The following is a 26187-nucleotide window of genomic DNA, read 5'->3' as shown; positions in this document are numbered from 1 at the left end:
CTCCAGAAGGACTAGGTTTTGTAACATCTCTCCAGAAGGACTAGGTTTTGTAACATCTCTCCAGAAGGACTAGGTATTGTAACATCTCTCCAGAAGACAAAAGCATTTGCTTACTTTCTCGCCAGTCATATTAAGGATATTGCGTTATAGGTAATTGCTCCCTCTCTCAGTGTCTCCTCTTACATAGCACTTCATTATTAGACAGGATGTCACAGGTAATCGTTGCATTTAGTGGACACCCTGGTCATTCTCTGGATCTAACCCTCTATGTGAAATTCTGATTCAAGTCCAATGTGATGATCCTGTGACGAGAATGTGGACGAGGAATGGCAGGTGTCCTGTTGTTATGCGATAATGCGAGCCACTTCAGTGTTTCCGGGGAATGGAGTGGTGTTGTAGAAAGGTTCTCAGAACACTGGACAGCAGACATACCACAGCTAGGTATTTAAAGCTGCTTCTTTTTCAAGAGGTTTGTCACTTAGAATTTATGAAAACACACACGCACGCACGCACACACACACACACACACACACACACACACACACACACACACACACACACACACACACACACACACACACACACACACACACACACACTACCCTGGACCAGACAACTGTAACAATCACTACAGCCGGTGATTGAGGTTTGAGTCCCAGCTGTTTTAAACCAGGTCTATATCGGCAGCCATGTCATTTAGACAGACCGCGCATTGGGAAAGCAATGTGGCAAGGCAGTTATGGAAGCATATGCACCCACACACACACACACACACACACACACACACACACACACACACACACACACACACACACTCGCAAACACGCACACGCGCACACGCACACACACTCAAACACACACACAGGCACTGTATATTAACAGGTAAACAGAGAAACTCACACACAGACATAATGAGGGTGCCAGCCTGTGAAAAAGAAAAAACAGAAAGTCAGAAGAATGTTGTTTTCAGCCACAGATGGTTGTGTTTTAACCCCCTTCTCTTTCTCTCTATATGTTAAACTCTCTCTTTCTCTCTATATGTTAAACTCTCTCTTTCTCCCCCCCCCCTCTCTCTCCCCCCTCTCTCCCTCTCTCTCTCTCTCTCTCTCTCTCTCTCTCTCTCTCTCTCTCTCTCTCTCTCTCTCTCTCTCTCTCTCTCTCCTTCTCTCTCTCTCTCTCTCTCTCTCTCTCTCTCTCTCTCTCTCTCTCTCTCTCGCTCTCTCTCCTCTCTCTCTCCCCCCTCTCTCTATCTCTTTCTCTCTCTCTCTCTCTCCTTCTCTCCCCCTCTCTCTCCTTCTCTCTCTCCCCCTCTCTCTCCCCCTCTCTCTCCCTCTCTCTCTCTCTCTCACTCCCCCTGTCACCCACACTCTCTATCCCTGTCTCTTTCCAGCTCTCTCCTTCTCTACATTTCCCTTCTCCCTCTCCCTTCTCTCTCACTCTCTCTCGCTACATATCACTCTGTACATCGCTCTCTACATATCACCTCTGTCTTCTACCTTTCTCTCTTATGTCTCTCCTCTCCCCCCTTTCTACTTTGTCAGGTTCAGGTTGCAGGTTTCCATACCGTCCCCCTGGAGGTACTGAGAGAGTGGGAGAGGAAGGGAAAGAGTGAGAGAGAGGGAGAGGAAGGGAAAGAGAGAGATACACAGAGCAAAACAGAATCTTTTGGAGTGTAAGAGTAGGCGGTGACTCGAGCGCAGAAAGGAGAGAGAGAGATGGGGGAGAGAGAGAAGGAGAGAGAGAGATAGGGGAGAGAGAGAAGGAGAGAGAGAGAAGGGGGGAGAGAGAGAGAGAAGGGGGAGAGAGAGAGAAGGGGGAGAGAGAGAGTGAGCGAGAGAGAGAGTGAGCGAGAGAGAGAGAGAGAGAGAGAGAGCGTAGGGGGACCCAGGGGGGCAGTTAGCACCTTTAGAGAAAGAGAGAAAGAATGTTACTCTCTGCTAGTCTTCCTTTAGCTGCCTTAGAGAAAGAGAGACGACAGAAGAGGAGAGGAGCTCTACACAAAACCTGGTCTGAACGGTTACCACTCTGTTCTCTAACTTTATCCTCTTTTTGTCTTCTCTTCTTTCTCTGTCCTTTTCAATTATTTATTCCTTTCTCTTTCTTGTTCTCCTTCAACCATGTTTTTGTCATCTGGGTTCTCTCCTACTCTTCCTCACATTTTGAAGGGACTGTAGTGAGGCATTTCTTCCAGATTTAGAGACGATGTAAGTTGATGTGAAGTTGTGTTACAGTTGGTATAGGGAGAATGTTGTAGCTCTAAGTTGTTGTAGTACTTATTGTATTAGTGAATGTCTGTCGTGTGAGTAATGTTAGTGAATTGTTTTGTTGTGACAGGATTTAGTGTCAGTTACAGGGTATAGTTGTGTCTGTGTTGCTGCTTGTTCAATATGTCATACAGTGATGAGTGAGATGGGACGTGTGTGTGTGTGTGTGTGTGTCTGTTAGACCAGCTGTGAGGCTTTACCATGCATGTCTGGTATTTGAGTATCATAGTCTCGCTGGACTGAGGGACTTCACTATGTATTTGTGTGTGTGTGTGTGTGTGTGCGTGCGTGCTTGCGTGTGTGTGTGTGTGTGTGTGTAGCTTTGTTATGATATTCATCTGGGCATCATAACCGGTTCAGAAGCACCCACACATGTTGCAGGTTAGCATGTTATAGAGGTAGCTAGGAATCTATAATGTCTTTATTTTACTGCTCTTTAGGTTCAACAATCTGGCTGCTAAGGCAGTTTTATGAATGAGACAAGAAGTTCATCCTAAATGGCAACCTATTCACTATATAGGGCACTACTTTTGACCAGCGTTATATGGGCCCTGGTCAAATGCAATAGGGTGCTTCGGCTGTCCCCATAGATCCATGTAGAACCGTCGGTGAAAAGGGTTCTACGTGGAACCCAAAAAGGTTAGACCTGGAACCAACAAAGGATTCCCCTATGGGGACTACCAAATAACCAAATACAGTACTAGATAGTACATTTTATAGATAGTTCTAGATAGTACATTGTATAGTAACATACACTAGGAGTGTATGTTACTATACATGTGTTGTTACAGTAACAGTATGTTATTGTTGCTCTTCAGGGTGGAAATGTCTCAACAGCTTCCCACAGATGGAGGAAATTGTGTGTGTGTTATCTAATATCAACATCTGGTGCAATTTCATACCACACTGTATGCTACTATGCATGTGCTGTTACAGGAAGTTTATTTTATGATTTTATTCAGGGTGGATTTTTTCTTCTTACAGTAACAGATTACCCCAGATCCTCCTATACAATGCCTTGCAAAAGTATTCAGACCCATTGGAATTCTTCATAGTGTATTGTGTTACAAAGTGGGATTAAAATTGATTTCATTGTACTGTTTTACAACAATCTACACAAAATACTCTGTAATGTCAAAGTGGTTGAAAAATTCCACTTTTTAGATTCAATTAAATAAAATACCTAAAATATAGTTGTCAGTTCCCTGAGTCAATTCCTGTTAGAAACACCTCTGTCATCATTACAGCTGTGAGTCTTCTTGGGTAAGTCTTTAAAAGCTTTGCACACCTGGATTGTGCAATATTTGTCCATTATTTCTTTCAAAATTCTTCAAGCTCTGTCAAAATGTTGGACGGCAATTTTCAAGTCTCGCCATAGATTTTCAAGCAGATTTAAGTCAAAATGGTGACTTGGCCAGTCATGAACTTTCACTGTCTTCTTGGTAAGCAACTCCAGTGTAGATTTGGCTAGGTTATTGTCCTGCTGAAAGGTGAATTCCTCTCCCAGTGTCTGGTGTAAAGCAGACTAAAGCAGGTTTTCCTCTAGGATTTTACCTGTACTTAGTTCCATCTCGTTTCTTTTCATCCTGAAAAACTACACAGTCTTTGCCGATGTCAAGCATACCCATACCATGATGCAGCCATCACCATGCTTGAAAATAAGGAGGCAGTATCTCAGTGATGTGTTGTGTTGGATTTGCCCCAAATATAAGGCTTTGCATTTATGCCAAAAAGTCTATTCCTTTGCTATTTTTGTTCTTTTCAGTATTATTTTACCGCCTTGTTGCATAGAAGATGCATGTTTTGGAATATTTTGAATGTTTGTATTCTTCTTCTTTAGGTCATTATTGTGGATTCACAACAATGTTGTTGATCCATCCTCAGCCATTGAACTCTGTAGCTGTTTTAAAATCACCAATGGCCTAATGGTAACATCCCTGAGCAGTTTCATTCCTGTCCTGTAGTTCAGTTCAGAAGGACGTCTGTATCGTTGATGTGTCTGGGTGGTTTAATATATAATCCACAGCATAAGTATTAACTTGACCATGCTTGAAGATATAGTCAATGTCTGATTTGTTATTGTTACCCATCTATCAATCACTGCCCTTCTTTATGAGGCTTTCGGAAATCTCCCTGGTCTTCGTAGTTGAATCTGTGCTTGAAATTCAATACTTGACTGAGAGACCTTACAGATGTTGTATGTATGGGGGACAGAGGAAGGGGTAGTCATTCAACAATCATGTCAACTCCTATTATTTCACACAGAGTGAGTCCATGTAAGTTATGTGATTTGTTAAGCCAAATTTGACTCCTGAACTAATTTAGGCTAATTTAGACTCCTGAACTAATTATGCAATGAATATAATTTTGTTATGATAAAAAAATGTTTTATCAAAATATATAATTGTTTTTTCTTCCACTTTGACATTACAGAGTATTTTGTGTAGATTGTTGACAAATATCTATTTTAATCCCACTTTCTAACACAAGAAACTGTAAAGAAATCCAGGGGGTCTGAATACTTTTGCAAAGCACTGTATGTGAGGAAATTGTTTGTGTTAAAAATTTTTGTGGAGTTGTATAAAGCTGAGTAGAGACTCAGCAGTAGCCACTTGTCTTTCCTGGTTTACTCTGACGTTAGGGTTACGCTTTAGAGGTCACGTGTGTGTGTGTGTGTGTGTGTGTGTGTGTGTGTGTGTGTGTGTGTGTGTGTGTGTGTGTGTGTGTGTGTGTGTGTGTGTGTGTGTGTGTGTGTGTGTGTGTGTGTGTGTGTGTTTGAGCTTGCCATCTGTGTCCTCTCACAGTACCTCACTGATCACTCACTGTCTCTGTTATTTTGTCTCTCCTTTCTGCTTTTCCAAAGTGTCTGTGTCTCATACGCTTTTCCAAAGTGTCTGTGTCCCATAGGCTTTTCCAAAGTGTCTGTGTCCCATAGGCTTTTCCAAAGTGTCTGTGTCCCATAGGCTTTTCCAAAGTGTCTGTGTCCCATAGGCTTTTCCAAAGTGTCTGTGTCCCATAGGCTTTTCCAAAGTGTCTGTGTCCCATAGGCTTTTCCAAAGTGTCTGGGTCCCATAGGCTTTTCCAAAGTGTCTGGGTCCCATAGGCTTTTCCAAAGTGTCTGTGTCCCATAGGCTTTTCCAAAGTGTCTGGGTCCCATAGGCTTTTCCAAAGTGTCTGGGTCCCATAGGCTTTTCCAAAGTGTCTGTGTCCCGGAGGCTTAAGATTCTTTACTTGTTCATTCATATTCCATGTATTCCATTCTGGTCTGGGTGAGCTAGGTGTTAGGCGGTGTGATGTAGCGTGTGTTTGTGTTGCCTGCATATTGAACGGTGCTGGTGGTTGACTGTGAACACGCTAGCTAACAGGCTAATGCCGTGCTATCTGTCATATCAGAGCCCAGGTGGAGGGAGGGGTCCTCTGCTCTGTCAGGCTTGGTGTGTTCTTTCTGAGACAGAAGCGACTACGCAGATAAAGACGCACACGCAACGTAGAGCTCACACAAAGACACTGCTGTTATCTAGATGGAGTGTGTCTGGTCTGGAGACAAGGCAAACGTGTGTGTGTGTGTGCATGTATCTGTGAATGTGTGTGTGTGTGTGTGTCAGAGGATGACTAAGAGAGGAGGGTGAGGGTTCTAGGTTGTAAAGCGTGTACTATGTGTGACTCAGTAGATGTCTATGTGTGTAAATATTCACTATTTGTTATGGCTGTCTGTCTTACTCTTCCTCTCCTCCTCTTACTCAGCTCTGCCTCGTAGCCCGGGCCCTGTCGATGGCAACCTATACGCCAGAGTAAGGAAGGGAAGTAGTGACGAAGGGGCTCCGTTTCACCTGGCAACCAGCTACCCTATCCCCAGTGGCCTTAAACTGTCAGCCAGCAAAGACTCAGGCCTCTCTATCGCCTCCCAGAGGACCGGAGGTATTACTGCTGTGAGCCCCAGGAGAGGGCCCAGTCAGGACGAACTTACCCAGCTCAGGCGGCTTCTATCTGAGGTCGGCCTGGAGCCTCATCTGGAGGACATGACTGACCTCCCAGCCTCCTGTAACGCAGCGAGGGAGATGAAGGGGGACGAGGCTGGGTTAGGGCAGCCTGTGAAGGCCTCTCCTAGCGAGAGGGAGTCAGACATCCTTTATGATGACGAGGTTAGCCCCGAGGCTAGCATTGGCTCGTTCTCCTCTGAGTGCATACTTGAAGCCCAGGGAGTGGTCCAGAGTGGAAGTGGATACTCCACCCCCTCCACCCAATCATGGGTGCAGCAGCAGCAGATAGTCGTCAGGGGGCAGGACAGCCCTGTGGATACACTTTCTCTGATTTGTCCAAACACCTTGTCACTTCCAGACACGCCCAATAGGGGGAGCAGCAGCAGAGAGTCGGTGCAGAGAGGAGTGGAGGGTGGGGTGGGGTTGCCTGTACACACCACCCATATACCGTTGCCCTCAGGGGAACCTTGCGGGCAGGAGGAGCTTGCCTCGTTAGCCACAGACATTGATGAGTCCATCGAGCAGCTTAACCAGCTGATCCTAGATCTGGACCCCACCTTCATACCTGTTCCCACCCGACACACCCCCCTCCCCCTTGCTCTCTCCACTTCCCTCTACACCAATGGTAACAACCATACGACGACACATGCCAACGCCAGCCAATCAGGTGAGACCATATTAGCAGAGCGGGGTACCATTGATAGATTACCTGTTGAAATTAAATACCTGTGTGTCTGTTAATTTAATAAATGTATTTGAGATACAGTAGAATCACAAGGAAAGGTACAGTAGAATCACAAAGGTTTATTCCCTCCCATGTTCCAGTCTATTGTCCTCAGTAACAGTAGAATTATCAAATTTAGGAGGCCTCATCTCACAGAGGCGTGGTTATGGAAGGACATGTAAGGGAAACAGATCAACAGTGGGCTTATACATTACAGCTGTACTGTTAAAGATTTCCAGTGGAATCCCTCAGAGACATACCATAAAACAGCTGTCTGTCTGTCTGTCTGTCTGTCTGTCTGTCTGTCTGTCTGTCTGTCTGTCTGTCTGTCTGTCTGTCTGTCTGTCTGTCTGTCTGACTCACTCACTCACTCACTCACTCACTCACTCACTCACTCACTCACTCACTCACTCACTCACTCACTCACTCAGTGACATGATGCCAGATACCAGGCTAAAGAAAATAAAGTTGTTCCAGTTTTCAGATGTTTATAGTGGTGCAGGTAAAGAGCTAGGTTTGGCATGTTCTCATAGCAGAGTTCAACACAGACACTTTATACACCTTAATGTAACACTACCTGGCTGTGAAATACCCTTCTAGCCAAGGGAAGTCTGGCATGGTCCAGGGCTTGTCCACTGTGTTTGCTGAGTGGGTGTAAAAGTTTGCTTAAGCCGGTAATAGATGCTTCTATATAAACAGTGTAAAATCAGTGCCTCATAAGTACAGTACAGTAAATGACAAACTAACATCTTTAACATATTTTTTAAGCAACTGGAAGAAATGTCTTCACAGCCAGGAGTACATGTACTATAGCAGAACCCAATCAAACTTAGCTGTAGTTGTTGCAGGTGGAACTGTACTGTATGTACTGTATGTATTGTACTGTACTGTATGTACTGTATGTATTGTACTGTACTGTATGTACTGTATGTACTGTACTATAAGTACTGTACAGTATGTGCTGTACTGTATGTACTGTACTGTATGTACTGTATGTACTGTACTGTATATACTGTATTCTATGTACTGTACTCTATGTATTGTTTGGACTCTATGTACTGTACTGTATGTACTGTACTGTTCTGTATATACTGTAATATATGACTGTATGTACTGTACTGTAGTGTACTGCACTGTATGTACGGTATGTATGTACTGTATGTGCTATACTGTATGTACTGTATGCACTTTACGGTATGCACTGTACTGTATGTACTGTATGCACTGTAATATATGTACTGTATGTACTGTACTGCACTGTACTGTATGTCCTGTGCTCTATGTACTGTACTGTATGTACTGTGCTGTACAATATGTACTGTATGTACTGTACTTTACAGTATGTACTGTACTGTACTTTACTGTATGTACTGTGCTGTGCTATACTTTATGTACTGTATGTACTGTAATATATGTACTGTATGTACTGTGCTCTACGTACTGTACTGTTTGTACTGTACTGTACCGTATGTACTGTATGTACTGTACTTTACTGTATGTACTGTGCTGTGCTATACTTTATGTACTGTGTGTACTGTAATATATGTGCTGTATGTACTGTACTGTATGCACTGTACTGTATGTACTGAACTGTATGTACTGTATGTACTGTACTGTATGTACTGAACTGTATGTACTGTATGCACTGTACTGTATGTATTGAACTGTATGTATTGTATGTACTGTACTGTATGTACTGTATGTACTGTACTGTATGTACTGTACTGTATGTTGTGTACTGTATGTACTGTATATTACTGTATGTACTGTATGTACTGTACCCTACCATACTATACTGTACTGTATGTATTGTACTGTATGTACTGTACTGTACTACTGTATTGTACTGTATTGTGCTATACTGTATGTACTGTATGTTTCAGGACAAAGGGATATTGTGACAACTAACTGATACTGTAAAGGTTAAAAATTTAACTTGGACTTCCAGTCATACAGTATGATCAGTGAGGTGTTTATTCCACTACCTATCTACCTTCCTAGCTACCCCCTGCTAGTTCTGTCCTGTGTGTTTATTTCAAGTTTATTTGTCATGTGCACATGATACAGAAGGCGTAAAACAGTACAGTGAAATGCTTTCTTAAAAGCTCTTTCCCAACAATGCAATATTCAATATCAAGAATAGAGAAATAATATAAACAGGTGAATATGAGCAGCACAAGGGCTACATTACAACAACAGGAGTGGAGTTAAGCATGTACATCAGAGCAACTTGATCAGTTGGACCCAGTCCCAGACAGATGGAATAGGAACATCTGGAAATGTTTTGGAATCTAGCATAAAGAGAGTGTGTGTTGGTACCTACCATAGAGAGTAATCACACATTCCCAAATCCATTTCAGATGTTTTGGAAACCCTGCGCTCCAGGGAAGACCTGCTCCGATTACAGAATGACGGTAATTCCAGACACCCTTCCGAACACCCCACTGAGGGCCTTGCAGTAATTCACAGTGATTCATATCGCCATGGCAGCCAGATTCATGTCGCGATGACAGCAAGCTTTGAAGTGATGCAGAGGAAGGGAGACACCATTGAGTAGCAACGAGCATGCCTCACCCACCTGAGGATGTATTTTTCATGTCTAATTCCTGTGTTTGAGGGGTGAAAAATCCTATTGTCACTTAAATCTTGCAGGATTGATTGCTTTCATTTTACTCCTATGACTCTTTTATACTTTTATCGCCTGTTGTTTTTTCCCCGTTAACATTACTAATGCGGAAATGTTGTAATGACCTGTCCAAAATAACCCAGTAATGGCTGAAATAGGCTCAATGGAATACATCGTCTTTTTTTTTCTCTCCCAATTTCGTGGTATCCATACAGTAGTTACTGTCTTGTCTCATCGCTACAACTCCCGTACGGGCTCGGGAGAGACGAAGGTCGAGAGCCATGCGTCCTCCGAAACACAACCCAACCAAGCCTCACTGCTTCTTAACACAGCGCGCATCCAACCCGGAAGCCAGCCGCACCAATGTGTCAGAGGAAACACCGTACACCTAGCGACCTGGTCAGCGCACACTGTGCCCGGCCCGCCACAGGAGTCGCTAGTGCGCGATGAGACAAGGATATCCCTACCGGCCAAACCCTCCCTAACCCGGACGACGCTAGGCCAATTGTGCGTCGCCCCATGGACCTCCCGGTCGCGGCCGGCTGCGACAGAGCCTGGGCTCGAACCCAGAGTCTCTGGTGGCACAGCTGGCGCTGCGATGCAGTGCCTTAGACCACTGGGCCACCCGGGAGGCAATATATCGTCTTTCTGTTGAATCTATAAGATCACTAAAGCTTCGTCTGGGATTTATAGCACCATCTCAACACTTACATCACAAGAAAAGAAACGGGTGCACATTTTTGGTGGAATAAAAAAAAGTGATAATTTAATACAGTTGAAATGTTTACAAATTAGTTGCGCTGAAATGAAAGCAACTTCCGCATATGAACACTTAGATTATAGTTATGTCTGATCTTGCAAACAATGTCAAGTATGTTTAGATGGGTGTAATCTAGAGCCAAGCGTGTTGATTTCAGTTCAGGTGACTGCAGGTAGAGTAGACAGAGCAGGTAGGGTAGGGTAGACAGAGCAGGTAGTGTAGACAGAGCAGGTAGGGTAAACAGAGCAGGTAGAGTAGACAGAGCAGGTAGAGTAGACAGAGCAGGTAGATTAGACAGAGCAGGTAGGGTAGACAGAGCAGGTAGGATAGACAGAGCAGGTAGAGTAGACAGAGCAGGTAGAGTAGACAGAGCAGGTAGAGTAGACAGAGCAGGTAGTGTGGACAGAGCAGGTAGAGTAGACAGAGCAGGTAGAGTAGACAGAGCAGGTAGAGTAGACAGAGCAGGTAGGGTAGACAGAGCAGGTAGAGTAGACAGAGCAGGTAGAGTAGACAGAGCAGGTAGAGTAGACAGAGCAGGTAGGGTAGACAGAGCAGGTAGGGTAGACAGAGCAGGTAGGGTAGACAGAGCAGGTAGTGTGGACAGAGCAGGTAGAGTAGACAGAGCATGTAGAGTAGACAGAGCAGGTAGAGTAGACAGAGCAGGTAGAGTAGACAGAGCAGGTAGAGTAGACAGAGAAGGTAGAGTAGACAGAGCAGGTAGTGTAGACAGAGCAGGTAGGGTAGACAGAGCAGGTAGAGTAGACAGAGCAGGTAGAGTAGACAGAGCAGGTAGGTTAGACAGAGCAGGTAGGGTAGACAGAGCAGGTAGGGTAGACAGAGCAGGTAGGGTAGACAGAGCAGGTAGAGTAGACAGAGCAGGTAGACTAGACAGAGCAGGTAGGGTAGACAGAGCAGGTAGACTAGACAGAGCAGGTAGATTAGACAGAGCAGGTAGACTAGACAGAGCAGGTAGACTAGACAGAGCAGGTAGACTAGACAGAGCAGGTAGATTAGACAGAGCAGGTAGACTAGACAGAGCAGGTAGACTAGACAGAGCAGGTAGGTTAGCCAGAGCAGGTAGACTAGACAGAGCAGGTAGACTAGACAGAGCAGGTAGACTAGACAGAGCAGGTAGACTAGACAGAGCAGGTAGACTAGACAGAGCAGGTAGATTAGACAGAGCAGGTAGACTAGACAGAGCAGGTAGACTAGACAGAGCAGGTAGGTTAGACAGAGCAGGTAGACTAGACAGAGCAGGTAGACTAGACAGAGCAGGTAGACTAGACAGAGCAAGTGTTTGGTGGTTGCAGCCTTGTTCCTCACCTTTATTGTACTGTATGTACTGTACTGTATGTACTGTACTGCATATACTGTATGTACTGTATGTACTGTATGTACTGTACTGTATGTACTGTACTGCATATACTGTATGTACTGTATGTACTGTATGTACTGTACAGTATGTACTGTAATGTATGTACTGTATGTACTGTGCTGTATGTACTGTATATACTGTATGTACTATACTGTATGTGCTGTATGTACCTTACTGTATGTGCCATATGTACTGTACTGTATGTATTGTACTGTATGTACTGTATGGGTGTGACATGCGCGTTGCTACTCAATGGCGTCTCCCTTCTTCTGCATCACTTCAAAGCTTGCTGTCATTGTGATATGAATCTGGCTGCCATGGCGATATGAATCACTGTGAATTACTGCAAGGCCCTCAGTGGGGTGTTCGGAAGGGTGTCTGGAATTACCGTCATTCTGTAATCGGAGCAGGTCTTCCCTGGAGCGCAGGGTTTCCAAAACATCTGAAATGGATTTGGGAATGTGTGATTACTCTCTATGGTAGGTACCAACACACACTCTCTTTATGCTAGATTCCAAAACATTTCCAGATGTTCCTATTCCATCTGTCTGGGACTGGGTCCAACTGATCAAGTTGCTCTGATCTACATGCTTAACTCCACTCCTGTTGTTGTAATGTAGCCCTTGTGCTGCTCATATTCTTCTCTCTCTATCTCACCCTCTCTCTTCTGTCACACCCACTCTCTCCCCATTCTCCTCAAGTTGTTTTTTCTACAGTGCGGTCAGTTATTGTTCTTGGTGGTGGAAGTGGTGTGACTGAGAAGATTGATTTGTGTGGTGTTTTCTAAAGGGAACAGATATTACGTCTTCTGAGGATGGTTGAGGTTTGATAATAATTACATAACACTGTTACTGGGTTCACCACACACAGTATTGTTGTTCTGGTAAAACTGGGTGTTGGACAGTTGTGATGTCTTTGGTTTAGTTAGTCTTGAAATCTTGAAAAATGGCGCCGATAGAGAGGGCAGCCGAGCTTCTAGACCCTAGGCAATTTTGCAGTATTTAGTTTTTTTATGTGTTCTTTTATACATTATTAGGACAGAACATTTTTTTGTGTTATTACATACAGCCGGGAAGAACTTTTGGATATCAGAGCAGCGGTAACTCACCAGTATTACGACCAGGTATACGACTTTCCCAAATCGGATACTTTGTTCGTACCCCCCAGGGCAATTGAACTGATTCCAGAGGCTGACCCAAAACATCGCCGGCAGAGAAGAGGTACTCGAAGTGGACTTCTAGTCCGACGCAGGAGGCGCGCACACCACCCACCTCTTCAGAGTATATTACTCGCTAATGTTCAGTCTGGATAATAAAGTTGATGAGCTGAGGGAAAGGATTTCCTTCCAGAGAGACATCAGGGATTCTAACATACTCTGTTTCACGGAAACATGGCTCTTTCGGGATATACTGTCTGAGTCCTTACAGCCAGTTGAGTTCTCAGTTCATCGCGCAGACAGGAATAAATATCTCTCCGGGAAGAAGAAGGGCGGGGGTGTATGTTTCATGATTAACTACTTATGATGTGATTGTGATAACATACAGGAACTCAAGTCCTTGTACCGAGTGCGCTGAGAGTCGGGAAGCAAGTTCAGGGAGTGAGTGTTTTAAGAAATAAAGGCAACTAAATACAAAACAAGAAACACAAACAATGCACAGACATGACACTGGAACAGACACAATAACGCCTGGGGAAGGAACCAAAGGGAGGGACATATATAGGGAAGGTAATCAGGGAAGTGATGGAGTCCAGGTGAGTCTGATAACGCGCAGGTGTGCGTAACAATGGTGACAGGTGTGCGCCATATCAAGCAGCCTGGTGAACTAGAGGTCGGAGAGGGAGAACACATGACAGTACCCCCTCCCTGACGTGCGGCTCCAGACGCAGGACGCCAACCAAAGGGACGATCCCGGAGATCAGGATCGGACCGGTCACCCCTGCTGATGTGCGGGAACCTGTCGCCAGCTGTGGCGCGGGAATCTGACAGACCGGCTGAGGCATGAGAGCCTGACGAGCCGGTGGCAGCAGGGGAGCCTGGCGATCCGCCGAAGGCATGAAAGCCCGATGATCCGGCTGAGGCAGGGGAGCCTGGCAATCCGGCTGAGGCATGAGAGCCTGACGAGCTGGCGGAGGCAGGGGAGCCTGGCGATCTGGCTGAGAAGTGAGAGCCTGTATCGCTTCACTGGCAAACTGGAAACCACATATCCTGAGGCCACATTTATTGTAGCTGGGGATTTTAATAAAGCACATTTGAGGAAAACGCTACCAAAGTTCAATCAACATATTGACTGCAGTACTCGCGCTGCTAAAACACTTGACCACTGCTACTCCAACTTCCAGGATGCCTATAAGGCCCTCCCCCGCCCTCCCTTTGGCAAATCTGATCACGACTCCATTCTGCTTCTCCCTTCCTATAGGCAGAACTCAAACAGTGCTAAGGACTATTCAACGCTGGTCTAACTGATCGGAATCCACGCTTCAAGATTGTTTTGATAACGCGAAATGGGATATGTTCCGGTTAGCCTCCAAGAATAACAATGACGAATATACTGATACAGTGACTGAGTTTATCAGGAAGTGTATAGGAGATGTTGTACCCACTTTGACTATTATGACCTACCCTAACCAGAAACTGTAGATAGATGGCAGCATTCGTGCAAAACTGAAAGTGCGAACCACCGTATTTAACCATGGCAAGGTGACTGGGAATATGTCAGAATACAAACAGTGTAGTTATTCCCTCCATAAGGAAATCAAACAGGCAAAACATCAGTATAAGGACAAAGTGGAGTCGCAATTCAATGGCTCAAACACGAGACGTTAGTGGCAGGGTCTACAGACAATCACAGACTACAAACGGAAAGCCAGCCACGTCAAGGACACCGACATCTTGCTTCTGGAAAAGCTAAACACCTTCTTCGCCCACTTTGAGGATAACACAGTGCCACCGACGTGGAATGCTACCAAGGACTGTGGGCTCTCCTTCTTCGTAGCCGACATGAGTAAGACATTTACGCGTGTTAACCCTTGCATGGCTGCCAGCCCAGACGGCATCCCTAGCCGCATCCTCAGAGCATGCGCAGACCAGCTGGCTGGTGTGTTTATTGACATATTCAATCTCTCCTAATCCCAATCTGCTGTCCCCACGTGCTTCAGGATGGCCACCATTGTTCCTGTACCCAAGAATGCAAAGGTAACTGAACTAAATGACTATCACCCCGTAGCACTCACTTCTGTCATCATGAAGTGCTTTGAAGGACTAGTCAAGGATCATATCACCTCTACCTTACCTGACATCCTAGACCCACATCCTAGATCCTAGACCCCCCATCAATTTGCTTACCGCCCCAAAAGATCCACAGACGATGCAATCGCCATCGCACTGCACTCTGCCCTATCCCACTAGGACAAGAAGAATACCTATGTAAGAATGCTGTTCATTGACCATAGCTCAGCATTCAACACCAAGCTCATCATTAAGCTCAAGGCCCTGGGTCTGAACCCCTCCCTGTGCAACTGGGTCCTGGACTTCCTGACGGGCCGCCCCCAGGTGGTGAATGTAGGAAACAACACCTCCACTTCGCTGATCCTCAACACTGAGGCCCCACAAGGGTGTGTGCTCAGCCCCCTCCTGTACTCACTGTTCACCCAAAACTGCACAACAGTAGTAGGCTGTATTACCAACAATGACGATACAGCCTACAGGGAAGAGGTGAGGGCTCTGGGAGTGTGGTGCCAGGAAAATAACCTCTCACTCAATGTCAACAAAACAAAGGAGGTGATTGAAGACTTCAGGAAACAGTGGAGGGAGCACCCCCCTATCCACATCGACGGGATCTCAGTGGAGAAGGTGGAAAGCTTCAAGTTCCTCGGCGTACACATCACTGACAAACTGAAATGGTCCACCCACACAGACAGTGGGGTGAAGAAGGCACAACAGCCCATTCAGAAAGCGAGGTCAGTACAGGTGCATCAAAGCTGGGGCCGAGAGACTGAAAAACAGCTTCTATTTCAAAGCCATCAGACTGTTAAATAGCCATCAATAGCACATTAGAGGGGCGGCAGGTAGCCTGATGGTTAGAGCGTTGGACTAGTAACCGAAAGGTTGCAAGATCGAATCCTCGAGCTGACAAGGTAAAAATCTGTCATTCTGCCCCTGAACAAGGCAGTTAACCCACTGTTCCTAGGCCGTCATTGAAAATAAGAATTTGTTCTTAACTGACTTGTCTAGTTAAATAAAGGTAAAATAAAAATAAATAAAAAAGAGGCCGCAGCCCTATATACATTGACTTGAAATCACTGGCCACTTTCTTAAATGGTAAGTTGGTCAGTTGAATAATGTTTACATATTTTGCAATACTCTTATGTATCTCTTATGTACATAGTGTATTCTATTCTATTCTACTATATATTAGTCTATGTCGCTCTAACATTGCTTGTCCATGTACTTATATATTCTCAATTCCATTCCTTTACTTAGATTTATGTGTATTGTGTGTATTGTTGTGAAATTGTTAGATATTACTTATTAGATATTATTGCACTGTTGGAGCCAGAAACACAAGCATTTCGCTACTCAATAACATCTGCTAAACACGTGTATGTGACCAATACAATATGATTTGATATAAAGGTCAGTTGGAGGCTCTGAGTTGAAGGAGAACTGTAGGTTGTCTCCTATCGCTTCAGCTTCTCTCAGCTCTCTAATATGTGTGGATGGTCAATTCACACTCTCTCTGTCTGTTTCTCCTCTCTCTCCCTCTGTCTCTCTGTCTTTCTCTGAATTTCTCACCCGCTCGTTTTATATTTCTCTGCCTGTCTCTCTCTATCTTCAGGCTGGAAGCACAGACAGGCCAGTGATGTCACAGATTACCAAGGATTCTACAGTCCTGGTTGGGGCGGAGCCCAGACATTCCAGAATGCTCCGATCTACAGGCCCAACCTACCTCCCTCCCAGGTCCACACACACACACATGAACACAAACACACACACAGGCGCATGCACACACACACACACACAGACACACACACACACAGACACACACACACAGACACACAGACACACAGACACACACACACACACACACACACACACACACACACACACACACACACACACACACACACACACACACACACACACACACACACACACACACACACACACACACACACACACACACACACAGCAGCACCCCAACCTACAGCCCACCCAGGTACACACACCACCCTCTACCTGCCCCTACTGGTTACTCAACAACTTTTATACCACATACATACTCAGTGGTCATGTAGTAGTCATTACGCTAGGAGTTTTTTCCCTGATCATGATCATGCGGTTAGTAAAAACACCTTGTTATGTTCATGGTTATTCTACCTTAAAAACACCTGGTTATGTTCATGGTTATTCTACCTTAAAAACACCTGGTTATGTTCATGGTTATTCTACCTTAAAAACACCTGGCTTTGTTCATGGTTAATCTACCTTAAAAACACCTGGCTATGTTCATGGTTATTCTACCTTAAAAACACCTGGCTTTGTTCATGGTTATTCTACCTTAAAAACACCTGGCTTTGTTCATGGTTAATCTACTTTAAAAACACCTGGCTTTGTTCATGGTTATTCTACCTTAAAAACACCTGGCTTTGTTCATGGTTATTCTACCTTAAAAACACCTGGCTTTGTTCATGGTTATTCTACCTTAAAAACACCTGGCTTTGTTCATGGTTAATCTACCTTAAAAACACCTGGCTTTGTTCATGGTTAATCTACCTAAAAAACACCTGGCTTTGTTCATGGTTAATCTACTTTAAAAACACCTGGCTTTGTTCATGGTTATTCTACCTTAAAAACACCTGGCTTTGTTCATGGTTAATCTACCTTAAAAACACCTGGCTTTGTTCATGGTTATTCTACCTTAAAAACACCTGGCTTTGTTCATGGTTAATCTACTTTAAAAACACCTGGCTTTGTTCATGGTTATTCTACCTTAAAAACACCTGGCTTTGTTCATGGTTATTCTACCTTAAAAACACCTAGCTATGTTCATGGTTAATCTACCTTAAAAACACCTGGCTTTGTTCATGGTTATTGTACCTTAAAACACCTAGCTATGTTCATGGTTAATCTACCTTAAAAACACCTGGCTTTGTTCATGGTTATTCTACCTAAAAAACACCTGGCTATGTTCATGGTTATTCTACCTTAAAAACACCTGGCTTTGTTCATGGTTATTGTACCTTAAAAACACCTAGCTATGTTCATGGTTAATCTACCTTAAAAACACCTGGCTTTGTTCATGGTTATTCTACCTTAAAAACACCTGGCTTTGTTCATGGTTATTGTACCTTAAAAACACCTAGCTATGTTCATGGTTAATCTACCTTAAAAACACCTGGCTTTGTTCATGGTTATTCTACCTTAAAAACACATGGCTTTGTTCATGATTAATCTACCTTAAAAACACCTGGCTATGTTCATGATTAATCTACCTTAAAAACACCTGGCTTTGTTCATGGTTATTCTACCTTAAAAACACCTGGCTTTGTTCATGATTAATCTACCTTAAAAACACCTGGCTTTGTTCATGGTTATTCTACCTTAAAAACACCTGGCTTTGTTCATGGTTATTCTACCTTAAAAACACCTGGCTTTGTTCATGGTTATTCTACCTTAAAAACACCTGGCTTTGTTCATGGTTATTCTACCTTAAAAACACCTGGCTTTGTTCATGGTTAATCTACCTTAAAAACACCTGGCTTTGTTCATGATTAATCTACCTTAAAAACACCTGGTTAAGTTTGTGATTAATTTACATTCAATTCACTTTATAGTACAGTAGTTAATGTGTTAGTTTGAGTGAAGCAGAACTGTGGTTCTGTGGTCAGGCTGTTTGTATAAAAAGCTGAGATTTTTTGCCTGCGTCCCAAATGGCACTCAATTCCATATATAATGCACTATTTGGGCCAGAGCGCTAAGCAGGCTCTGGTAAAGTAGTGCACTATATAGAGAATAGGGTGCCATTTGGGCCATAGGCCTGCTCTCACACCCATTCTCATGGCACGCAGCATGAATGACCTGACTGTTTACATTACAACACAGAGAGTAGCCACACACACTGATCACAAGACTGATGTCAGTCTGTCTGCCTGTCTGCCTGTCTGTCCGCCTGTCTGCCTGTCTGTCTGTCTGTCTGTCTGTCTGTCTGTCTGTCTGTCTGTCTGTCTGTCTGTCTGTCTGTCTGTCTATCTGCCTGTCCTGTCTGTCTGTCTGTCTGTCTGTCTGTCTGTCTGTCTGTCTGTCTGTCTGTCTGTCTGTCTGTCTGTCTGTCTGTCTGTCTGTCTGTCTGTCTATCTGTCTGTCTGGTGTGTCTATCTGTCTGTCTGGTGTGTCTGTGTTACAGTGTCTCTCCAGGATGGACAGTGTGGACTATGAAGGACCGACTCCAGTAACGGACAGCTGTGACATAGTCCCGTCCACACCAGCATTTCCTATCTCTCCTCCAACGCCCTATGGTAAGAGAGAGTGCATTTCTTTATTAAAAGATGTGTGTGCGTTATTATATCTGAACAGACATCTTCACTCTTCCTCAGTGAAAAGTTTCCCAGTGTTCTCTTACCTGAGGCCAGGAGAAGGACATTGGGAGAAGAGCGGAATATCACAAGGTACATTTACACTGTTACTGTGTGTGTGGGTGTGGGTGTGGGTATGGGTGTGTGTGTGGGTGTGTGTGTGCATGCATGCGTGCGTGTCTGTGTGTGTGTGTGTGTGTGTGAGTGGGAGAAAGAGAGAGAGAGAGAAAGAGGCAGAGAGAGAGAGAGAGATGTTTCTGCTTGGTTGGAATGAAGACCCAGTGTTAACCCAAAAACTAGACCTATTATAAACCAGGTAGTTTGGCTCCTGGATGCTGATTGGCTGACAGACGTTGTATATCAGATATACCATGAGTATGTCAAAACATGTATTTTTACTGCTCTAACAACGTTGGTAACCAGTTTATAATAGCAATAAGTCACCTAGGGGGTATCCAGGCACTCTGCATTGCGTCGTGCGTAAGAACAGCCCTTAGCCGGGGTATATTTGCCATATACCACACCCCCTCGGGCCTTATTGCTTAATTATATCCTCACTGTTATACCCCCAGTATACCCTCTGCACCTGGCCTCTCCGTTGATGATGCGCACATGGTTGCATTATGTAATACTGAAAGATAGGGCATGGGGGGGATTTGGCTAGGTGCAGGAACCATATAGACTATAGAAGAATAGGCAACTTAATATGGAGAAGATAGGAGTTTGGTAAGATTCATTGTGTGTTCATTGTCCTGTTTAGGATATTATGGTCTGTGACAACAGGGTAACAGGGGAAAATAGAACGATTATTCTCATTCTATCCCTTTGAGAGAAGCCAGTCCAGCTGATACTTTAAATTAGGCTATAATTAGCTCACTGTAAAGAGAGGAAGTGACCTCTGTTGGCAGGATGTACACTCACTTCCTGTCCTGCTGGGAGATGGGCTGAGTGTAGCCAGAGAGGAAGAGGCGAAGCGAGAGGGTTTACTCCGCCCAAAATCTGTCAACGAAAATAAGACCACGGAATTGAGAGAGTGTCTAATTTGGTCAACAAAAATTAAATTTCTAGTTTGCTATGTGAGGCTTATTTCATTGAGTAGAATTTTCCTAATGGTTAGGTTGTTACGAATGCACTGATATAAGTGGACACACTTGGGATTTTGGCAACTTTGGAGAAAAAAAACTACTTTATATCGGAGCTGTGCCTGTTGTTCACTGAACTATCTTGTCAAAATAATATATAATCGTTGGTGTAGCTGGTTTGACTTCCTGTAGAGACCACTAGGGTACACATCCTGCAGTTAATCTCTGTGTGTGTGTGTGTGTGTGTGTGTGTGTGTGTGTGTGTGTGTGTGTGTGTGTGTGTGTGTGTGTGTGTGTGTGTGTGTGTGTGTGTGTGTGTGTGTGTGTGTGTGTGTGTGTGTGTGTGTGTACATGAATTTTATCATTGTTTTGAAAAGGAATTTGGTCAAAGTAAACAGTCGACTTCATACTGCCGTTTATATCCACCACATTTTTACTCAATAGACTCAAGCTGTGTGTGCGTGCGTGCGTGCGTGCGTGCGTGCGTGCGTGCGTGCGTGCGAGAGTAGGCATTCACCTTTCAGTACTTTTACCTTTCAGTTAGTCCTGAATTAGGCTACATCAGTCATGACCCTGTCTAATACAGACTAACAGTGACCTTCACAAGGCAAGGCAGCAGGCCCTGGAACCCATTCACTGAGAAGGAGAATGAATGTCAAACCTCCTGACTAATATTTAGACTGTTCCCGCTCTGCTTTGTATCAAACACAAAGACAACAGCAGAACACAACCTTTAAAGGGTCAAACAGCCTGTTTAGTGTCAATATATTTACCAGACAAAAAAGGTGAGTGCGTTGAGAGAGGACTGTTGTGTGAGGTCCTTTTACCAACACATCCCAAATGGCACCCTATACCCTTTATAGTGCACTGCTTATGACCAGAGCCCTATGGTCCATGGTCATAAGTAGTGCACTATATAGGTAATAGGGTGCTATTTGGGACTTGCCATAAGAAATCTTGAGTAGTCTTGTGGATCTACACGGTAATAGACACAAAGTAGCGAACAAAGGTATTTTTCTCTGCAGTTTCTGAGCAGACACAGCTTCCTGTTTACCCATCATAGTCTGGGAAACTCAGCAGCCATATTAGGTCCTGGATGGCATTGTACATTCCTTCACTTAATGATTTTTAGTTATTGTGTTTACTGCTATTATCATAATCACATTTTTACCCTGGGCCACTGCTGTGATGTGGGGAGTGATTACTGCAACACCAGACGCAACGACTCCTAAACATGTCCTCCCTGCACCCATGCCTCTCCAGCACAGGTTCCCACCTCTCTCTCTCTCTCTCTCTCTCTCTCTCTCTCTCTCTCTCTCTCTCTCTCTCTCTCTCTCTCTCTCTCTCTCTCTCTCTCTCTCTCTCACTCACTCACTCACTCACTCACTCACTCACTCACTCACTCACTCACTCACTCACTCACTCATTCACTCACTCACTCACTCACTCACTCACTCACTCACTCACTCACTCACTCACTCACTCACTCACTCACTCACTCACTCACTCACTCACTCACTCACTCACTCACTCTCACACACACACACACACACACTCACACACACACACACCAGAGCAATTATATGGGGATTGGGGAAGGAGAGGGGCGTATGTGTGCATGCGTGCTTTGACTGGGGCAGGAGTCTGGAATATTCGTATTTACTAGTCTTAATGTGGAGTTTACCATGCATATCCTTGCTTCATGAATCTGAGGGACAATATTAGCAGTGGTACACATAGTACTGGTGTAGAGTACTGGTGTAGAGTACTGGTGTAGAGTACTGGTGTAGAGTACTGGTGTAGAGTACTGGTGTAGAGTGCTGGTGTAGAGTACTGGTGTAGAGTACTGGTGTGGAGTATTGGTGTAGAGTACTGGTGTGGAGTATTGGTGTAGAGTACTGGTGTAGAGTACTGGTGTAGAGTACTGGTGTAGAGTGCTGGTGTAGAGTACTGGTGTAGAGTACTGGTCTAGAGTACTGGTCTAGAGTACTGGTGTAGAGTACTGGTGTAGAGGTGTAGAGTGCTGGTGTAGAGTACTGGTGTAGAGTACTGGTGTAGAGTACTGGTGTAGAGGCCAGGTAGTCCTGAGGCATGGTCTTAGGGCTCAGGTCTTCCTGGAAAGGATGGGAGGGAAGCGAGAGAGAGAGAGATGGGAGAATTAGAGGGAGCATACTTAAGTTCACACAGGACACCAGATAAGACAGGAGAATTTCACCAGATAGGACAGACTGATCCCAGCCACCCAGCACATAGACTATTGCAGTATAGATACTGGAGGCTGAGACAGTGGGAGTTGGGGGACACTGTGGCCCTATCCGACAGGACCAACCAGGCAGGATATAACCCCACCTACTTTGCCAAAGCACAGCCCCCACACCCCTAGAGGGATATCAACAGACCACCAACTTACTACCCTAGACAAGGCTGAGTATAGCCTACGAAGATCTCCTCCACCACACGAGCTCAAGGGTGTGCAAAACCGGGCAGGAAGATGACGTCAGTGAATCAACCAACTCAAGTCGAGTATAGCGAAAAAAGCCTGGCTAGACATGACGCACCCCTCCTAGGGATGGCCAGGCAGTGCCGGGCGGTTTGTCACTCCAGTTCCTCGCTCTTCACCTTCGCACCCCTGGGTCAGACTACACTCAATCATTGGACCTACTGAAGAGATGAATCTTCAGTAAAGACTTAAAGGTCGAAACCGAGTCTGCGTCTCTCATGTAGATAGGCAGACCATTCCATAAAAATTGATCTCTATAGGAGAAATCCCTGCCTCCTGCTGTTTGCTTAGAAGTTTTAGGGACAATAAGGAGGCCTGCATCTTGTGACCGTAGCGTACGTGTAGGTACTGTATGTATGGAAGGACAAAATCGGAGAGATATGTAGGTAGGAGCAAGTCCATGTAATGATGTGTAGGTTAGCAGTAAAACCTTGAAAACAGCCCTAGCCTTAACAGGAAGCCAGAGGCTAGCACTTGAATAATATGATCACATTTTTTGGTTCTAGTCAAGAGTCTAACGGAAACTTGACGAACACTGAAACTTACAAACGATTTGTCAGGACAAACCACCCACGGAGATGAACTGATATCTTTCCGACAGATAAGATCTAAACCAGGCAAGAACTTGTCCATGTAGACCAATTAGGGTTTCCAATCTCTCGAAAAGAATGTGGTGATCGAAGCTGTAAAAAGCGGCCCTAAGGTCTATGAGCCCGAGTACAGATGCAGAGCCTTGGTCTTACGCCATTAAAAGGTAATTTACCACCTTCACGAGTGCAGTCTCAGGACTATGATGGGGTCTTAAAACAGACTGGAGCGTTTTGTGTACATTATTTGTCTTCAAAAAGGCAGTGAATTGCTGAGCAACAGCTATTTCTAATTTTTTTGAGAGGAATGAGAGATTTGATATAGGCTGATATTCTTTTTTTACTAATTTTCTGGGTCAAGGTTTGGCTTTTTCAGGAGAGACTTTGTTACTGCCACTTTTAGTGAGTTTGGTACACATCCGGAGGATAGGGTGTCACGATCGTCGTAAGAAGCGGACCAAAGCGCGGCGTGGTTTGAATACATTCTTCTAAGTTTAATGAAGAACACTTAAACAAAAACAACAAAACGAATAAGACGAACGTGACCGCTATATAAACACTGTGCAAACATGCAACATAACATAGACAATAACCCACAACCCACAATACAAAACAGGCTACCTAAATATGGTTCCCAATCAGAGACAACGCAAAACACTTGTCTCTGATTGAGAACCATATCAGGCCAAACACATAGAAATAGACAAACCAGACATACAACATAGAATGCGCAGTCAGTTCACACCCTGACCAAACAAAACATAAAACATACAAAGCAAACTATGGTCAGGGCGTGACATAGGGAGACGTTTATTTTGTTCAACATAGGAGGGCCAAGCACAGGAAGTAGCTCTTTCAGTAGTTTAGTTGGAATAGGGGCCAGTAGGAAGGTTTAGAGGACATTACTATTTTCGTGAATGTGTCGAGAGATAAAAAAACTTGATAGTCTCTATTGATCCCAGGTCCAGGCAGGTCTGTGCAGACTCAGGACAAGTGAGTTTTGGAGAAATACGCAGATTGAAAGAGGAGTCTGTAATATGCTTCCTAATGATCGTGATCTTTTCATCAAAGAAGTTCATGAATTCATCACTGCTGAAGTCAAGGCCATCCTCTTTTGGGAAATTGTGCTTTTTAGTTAGTTTTGCAACAGTATCAAAAATAAATGTTGGATTGTTTTTATTCTTAGTTTGGAAAAGTAGGCTGATCAAGCAGCAGTGAGGGCTCCTCGATATTGCACCATACTGTCTTTCCAAGCTAGCCGGAAGACTTCCAGTTTGATGGCGCGCCATTACCGTTTAAATTTTCTTGAAGCTTGCATCAGTGCTCATGTATTTTCTGTATACCAGGGAGCTAATTTCTTGTGACAAGTGATTTTAGTTTTTAGAGGTGCGACCGCCTCTAGGGTATTAAGCAAGGTTAAATTTACATCCTCGGTTAGGTGGTTATTAACTGATTTTTGTACTCCGATGTCCTTGGGTAAGTGGAGGGAGTCTGGAAGGGCATCTAGGAATCTTTGGGTTGTCTGAGAATTTAGAGTGCGGCTTGCTTGGGGTCTGAGTAGATGATTTGTTGTGATTGCAAAGGTTATAAGATGATGGTCCAATAGTCCAGGATTATGAGGAAAAACATTTAGATCCACAATATTTATTCCACGGGACAAAACTAGTTCCAGGGTATGACTGTGGCAATGCGTAGGTCCGGAGACATGTAGGACAAAAACCACTGTCACGCCCGGACCTTAGAGAGCCGTTTTATTTCTCTATTTAGTTAGGTCAGGGTGTGATGTGGAGTGGGCATTCTATGTTTGGTTCCCAATCAGAGGCAGCTGTCTATCGTTGTCTCTGATTGGGAATCATACTTAGGTAGCCTTTTTTCCCACCTATGTTGTGGGATCTTGTTTTTGTACAGCTCTTGTAGCCTACGGTACGGTACGTTCGTTTTGGTTTCACTGTGTTATTTTGTTGCTAGTTCTCATTTAATAAATATGATGACCACAAATTATGCTGCACCTTGGTCCACTTCTTCAGACGAACGTTACACCCACTGAGTCGATGATTGCTCCGAAAGCCTTTTGGAGTGGGTCTGTGGACTTTTCCATGTGAATATTGAAGTCACCAAAAATTGGAATATTATCTGCGATGACTACAAGCTCCGATAGAAATTCAGGGAACTCAGTGAGGAACACTGTAAACTATTAAAAGTGATTGAGTTAGGCTGCTGTCGTGTCTCTACTATCATTAACTGAAGACTTAGTTTTTATCAAAGATTCTCTGTAATTATTATTACGCGATTAAACTGATTAATCATGTAACTGTAATTAACTAGGAAGTCGGGGCACCAAGGAAAATATTCAGATTACAAAGTTTTAATTTTCCTAATATAACTTTTCAGATATTTTCATATCTGATCAATTAGTCTTCTTAATTAATGAATTATTTACTTTACCTCACGTTAGTCTCATTCCAAACGTCGTAAATTGTTGGTTATCTGCACGAACCCAGTCTTCACTATGAGTCATCCATACATCAATTGTCTTAACCTCTCTAGGGTATGTGGGACGTTAGCTTCCCACCTCATCAACAGCCAGTGATACTGCAGGGCGCCATATTCAAAACAACAGAAATCCCATAATTTAAATTCCTCAAACATACAAGTATTTTACACCATTTTAAAGCTACACTTGTTGTAAATCCAGCCAAAGTATCCGATTTCAAAAA

General features: G+C 44.1%; 1 protein-coding gene across 2 annotated transcripts in view; it reads left to right on the top strand.

Annotated features, from left to right (window-relative positions):
• Positions 1 to 26187, top strand: part of tns3.2 (tensin 3, tandem duplicate 2) — a 103641-nt gene that overhangs the window by 47092 nt on the left and 30362 nt on the right. For both annotated transcript variants that reach the window (XM_071346103.1, XM_071346104.1), the window contains 4 exons: positions 6009 to 6911; positions 16565 to 16686; positions 19133 to 19244; positions 19323 to 19394. In XM_071346103.1, the coding sequence (XP_071202204.1) occupies positions 6009 to 6911; positions 16565 to 16686; positions 19133 to 19244; positions 19323 to 19394 (1209 nt within the window). The remainder of the gene's footprint in view (positions 1 to 6008; positions 6912 to 16564; positions 16687 to 19132; positions 19245 to 19322; positions 19395 to 26187) is intronic.

Source organism: Salvelinus alpinus, chromosome 16, assembly GCF_045679555.1.
Source record: "Salvelinus alpinus chromosome 16, SLU_Salpinus.1, whole genome shotgun sequence".
Classification (NCBI taxonomy): Eukaryota; Metazoa; Chordata; class Actinopteri; order Salmoniformes; family Salmonidae; genus Salvelinus; species Salvelinus alpinus.
Note: the sequence above shows the minus strand (reverse complement) of the source record. Positions and strands in the feature narration are given on the sequence as shown.